Here is a 3,457-nt window from a genome sequence, read left to right as displayed (position 1 = left end):
TGTTAGAAAATAAGCATTTCAATTAAGACTTTAAGAACTAGAATTCAATCTTTGAAATTCTGAAATGCTTGACAGCCTAATCAATGTGTCAAGTGACATTCAAATAAGGACTTTGAAATTCAAATAGCGTAATGTATGTCAGCTACATTAGAAAGATTTAACCAAAGAGACCCAATTCTCAAATTGAGGAAAGTCAAACTTAAAGCCTGCACCAATTTCAGGAAGTTCAAACTTAACAGGGAGTAGTAGGTGGTAGGACCTCAGGGTTCTCCTCCAAAGGGCGGGGCTGTTTGATGCCAAACAGATTGCGCAGGTTGACCTCTGGGTCAACATAGTGAGGAATCTTTCGTTCATTGAAGAGGCCTGAGAGGTTAGTTTCCACCTTGGCACGTCGGGAGATCCGCATGCGCAGGGCGAAGAGGCCACGCAAGTTCTCCTCCACAAGCGGCAGATGGTGTCCATCCAAACGCTTCTGCCAGTACTTCTTTGGCCGCTGACGTTTCTGATGGGATAAAGACAACTATTTAGGAGAGGTTTTGGAAGACTGTCAGGTTTTGATACATGGCAATTGAAAACACCTAAACAGTAGAAGTTGCATATGCTTTCAGTGAAAACCATTTAAACTTCCAACTCTCAAGCTTCAGGTGGCCAAAAGCACGGGAGAGTTGGATTGCAACAGGTTTAGAGGAAAATCTAAAATTGAATAGTCTCCTGGCAGACGGCTCAAGAGCTCACTGCTGTGTGGTGCGTTAGTCCACATCTGCACTGTTGGATAATGGCATCAGACTTGCCTTCAGGGAGGTGGCGCTTGGGTCATGGCAAAGCAGATGTCTGGTCACACTCTCCTGCAACGGAACAAAGCCATAACGTAATACACTTTACAACACAAAATTAAAACGTCATTCAATTACAATGAAGATGTTCTTTCAGAAGTTGTACATTTTCTTGGCTCAGAAGTGTCAGAATATTAATTCAGTTTATTAAAATGTCAGTTATACATGCAAATTACTCAAGGAAATTTAGTTTCAAGTCTTTGAAGGCAAAGAAAGCACAATTATAATACATCTCCCATCAAGGACCAGTAATAGAAGAGATGTTACTTACCCGCATAGCAAACACACGTGGGCAGTCGGGGAAGGAGCATCTGTATTTCAGGAGCTCGAGGTGCACCTTTCGGATGTGGTGCTGCAGGTTAAAGGTTGTGGAGAAGTAGGCCTGGCAGTCGTCCCTGGGACAAACCAGCACGGGCTTATGGGAAGCGTGGGTCCGCTTGTGCCGCCGCAGAGCATCCGCTTTCTTAAACACCTTCTTGCATGCTTGGCATGTGAAGGTGGCTACAACACATTTTATAATGTGAAAAACAAATAGCAAAACACGCAGGACTTTTGTACGAAGACCACAACACAGTTACCTGGATGTTTGGCCATGTGCTTCTTAAGTTTACCCCAGGTGTGTTCCAACACTTGGCAGTCAACATGAGGGCAGCGGTAACCTGCAGGGAAACCAACACGGCCAGTGAGTATCAGGAAATCAAAGGATCGTCAACAGGTCGCTCCTTTGGAGGAACCATGCATCATACATGTAATTTGATCTTAATTAAAGCAGACTCACAAAAAGGTTACATGGAAATGCAGCCACAAACCCGTTTTAGTGAAAGAGTTTGATAGGGGTGAAAGACAAAAGAACCCGTACTAAGACTGAAATAAACCCACCTGCATGCTTCTTCTCGTGGGCTTTGCGGGTGATATGGGAGTCGAACGTGGCGGTGCATCCGGCCTTCGAACACCTGAGTACCCCACCGGGGACAGGCAGAGGTAAAAATACTTTTAACTAAGTCAACTGGGACCACACCCACTCAGCCTGTTACCACTCATTTATCTCTGCTAGAGCTTGTACTCCAGGCATCAAAGATCTGATTAATTAAAAAGGCAAGTGCATAATCTTTAACAAATCATGGTCTCAGGCATGTCATTAACTCAAAAACAAAATGATGCCCCCTTTTCTGAGATGTGGCGGTGTACTAGAGACATACTTTGACTTAACAGGCACTTGATGCTTCTGCAAGTGCATTTTAAACACTCTGCGTTTTTTGAAGGTCAATGAGCAGTTTGGCTGGTTGCACTGTGGAGAAAAACCAGTCAAGTGGTTAAAATTAAACGAGAGACTCGAAAACTGGCCATTCAACGTCAAGAGCAGTGACTTTGCAGTTACAGGTTGGCCTTTTGGCGCCATCTCGTGGAAACGGGGGATGTATTTGGACAAACCTTGAAATACTTGTTTTTGTCTCCGTGGACGTAGCCCACGTGTCTCTTCAGATTGCCTGCGTGGAAGAAACTCTGTGTGCAGCTCTCAAATTCGCATCTACAAAGAGCAAAGTTAAAATGAAGTCGAAGGTTCAAGTTGTGAGGAGCAACAGTAGAACATGTGACTTACTGGAAATGCTTCACCCCTCTGTGCTGAAGCATGTGGCGACTCAGGTGAGACTTTCGCGAGAAACGACGACTGCAGCCAGCAATTGTACAGAGACACGGGCGCTGTGGACATTTGGCAACAGTTGGCCTACAACTTTCAATGAGGCCTACCCCACGCATATGCGCGTACACTACAGTTAACAGAATGGTTTGTTTATCAAGACATTGTGAACATCGAAGCGGTGGCTTCGCTATTCCCCTCACCGCTCCGGTGTGCACGGTCTCGTGCTCCTTCAGTCTCCACTCTCTGGTGAAAGTCACGCCACAGTCCGCGTGGGTGCAGTTGAAGAGCTGCAGCGGCGGACCGCCGACGGGTTTCTCACTGGGCTCGCCATTCATTGTTGCTCGATGTCTGAACACGTCTTCAAAGACGATACGTAATGTCACGACTGTATAGCTTGTGTCAGTCGGTTTTATGGCCTCACGAAAGAACCTAATTGCTTTATTGGCAACGTCGGGTGGGCCAGTGTTCACTGATTCAACACTGGTGCAACCCCCAAGAAGTCGCCTCAAGCTGAAACTAATTAACCTAATTGCTCTGCTGGGCTCATTAGTGTAAAACACGGGAAGTGAACACATGTGCAGCTACTCAAAGACAGACAGTTGTTACCTGTCAGTGTCAACTCCTAGTGCTTTCTACTCCCAAAGTGATCAGACTTCAGAGTCTGGCTGACTTTATACAGTAGTAAATACCACATTTTCCTGGTGTGTGTTTGCATTATGATATAGCGATTCACACAGTAGAGGGCAGTGTGCCTTTATCTCACAAGGCTCTGGCATTTAGGTTGACTGCACTTTTACAATTGATTAAAATACATTCATAATTGTTTGGATTCCTTAGACCAGTGGTTCTCAAATGGGGGTACTAGTACCCCTGGGGGTACGTGATATTTAAAATATATATATTTAAAATTAGCATCAATTCAAAAATCCTTTAAAAAATGTTATTTAATAAATATTCAATAAAATAAGTGTGAGTTCTTAAA

General features: G+C 44.5%; 1 protein-coding gene across 1 annotated transcript; it reads right to left on the bottom strand.

Moving 5' to 3' along the window:
- Window positions 1-232: 232 nt before the first annotated feature.
- On the bottom strand, window positions 233-2,810 carry 42sp43 (P43 5S RNA-binding protein; the record flags this gene model as incomplete). Its single annotated transcript, XM_079233580.1, has 9 exons — window positions 233-502; window positions 792-845; window positions 1,105-1,334; window positions 1,412-1,492; window positions 1,713-1,786; window positions 2,033-2,121; window positions 2,265-2,361; window positions 2,434-2,534; window positions 2,676-2,810. 9 exons carry the CDS (start codon window positions 2,808-2,810, stop codon window positions 233-235), a joined length of 1,131 nt encoding a protein of 376 aa, XP_079089706.1.
- Window positions 2,811-3,457: the final 647 nt, after the last annotated feature.

The sequence above is a fragment of the Taurulus bubalis genome, assembly GCF_910589615.1.
Source record: "Taurulus bubalis genome assembly, chromosome: 17".
In the NCBI taxonomy this organism is placed as follows: Eukaryota; Metazoa; Chordata; class Actinopteri; order Perciformes; family Cottidae; genus Taurulus; species Taurulus bubalis.
The sequence above is the reverse complement of the archived record's forward strand: the minus strand, read 5'-3'. Positions and strand labels throughout refer to the sequence as shown.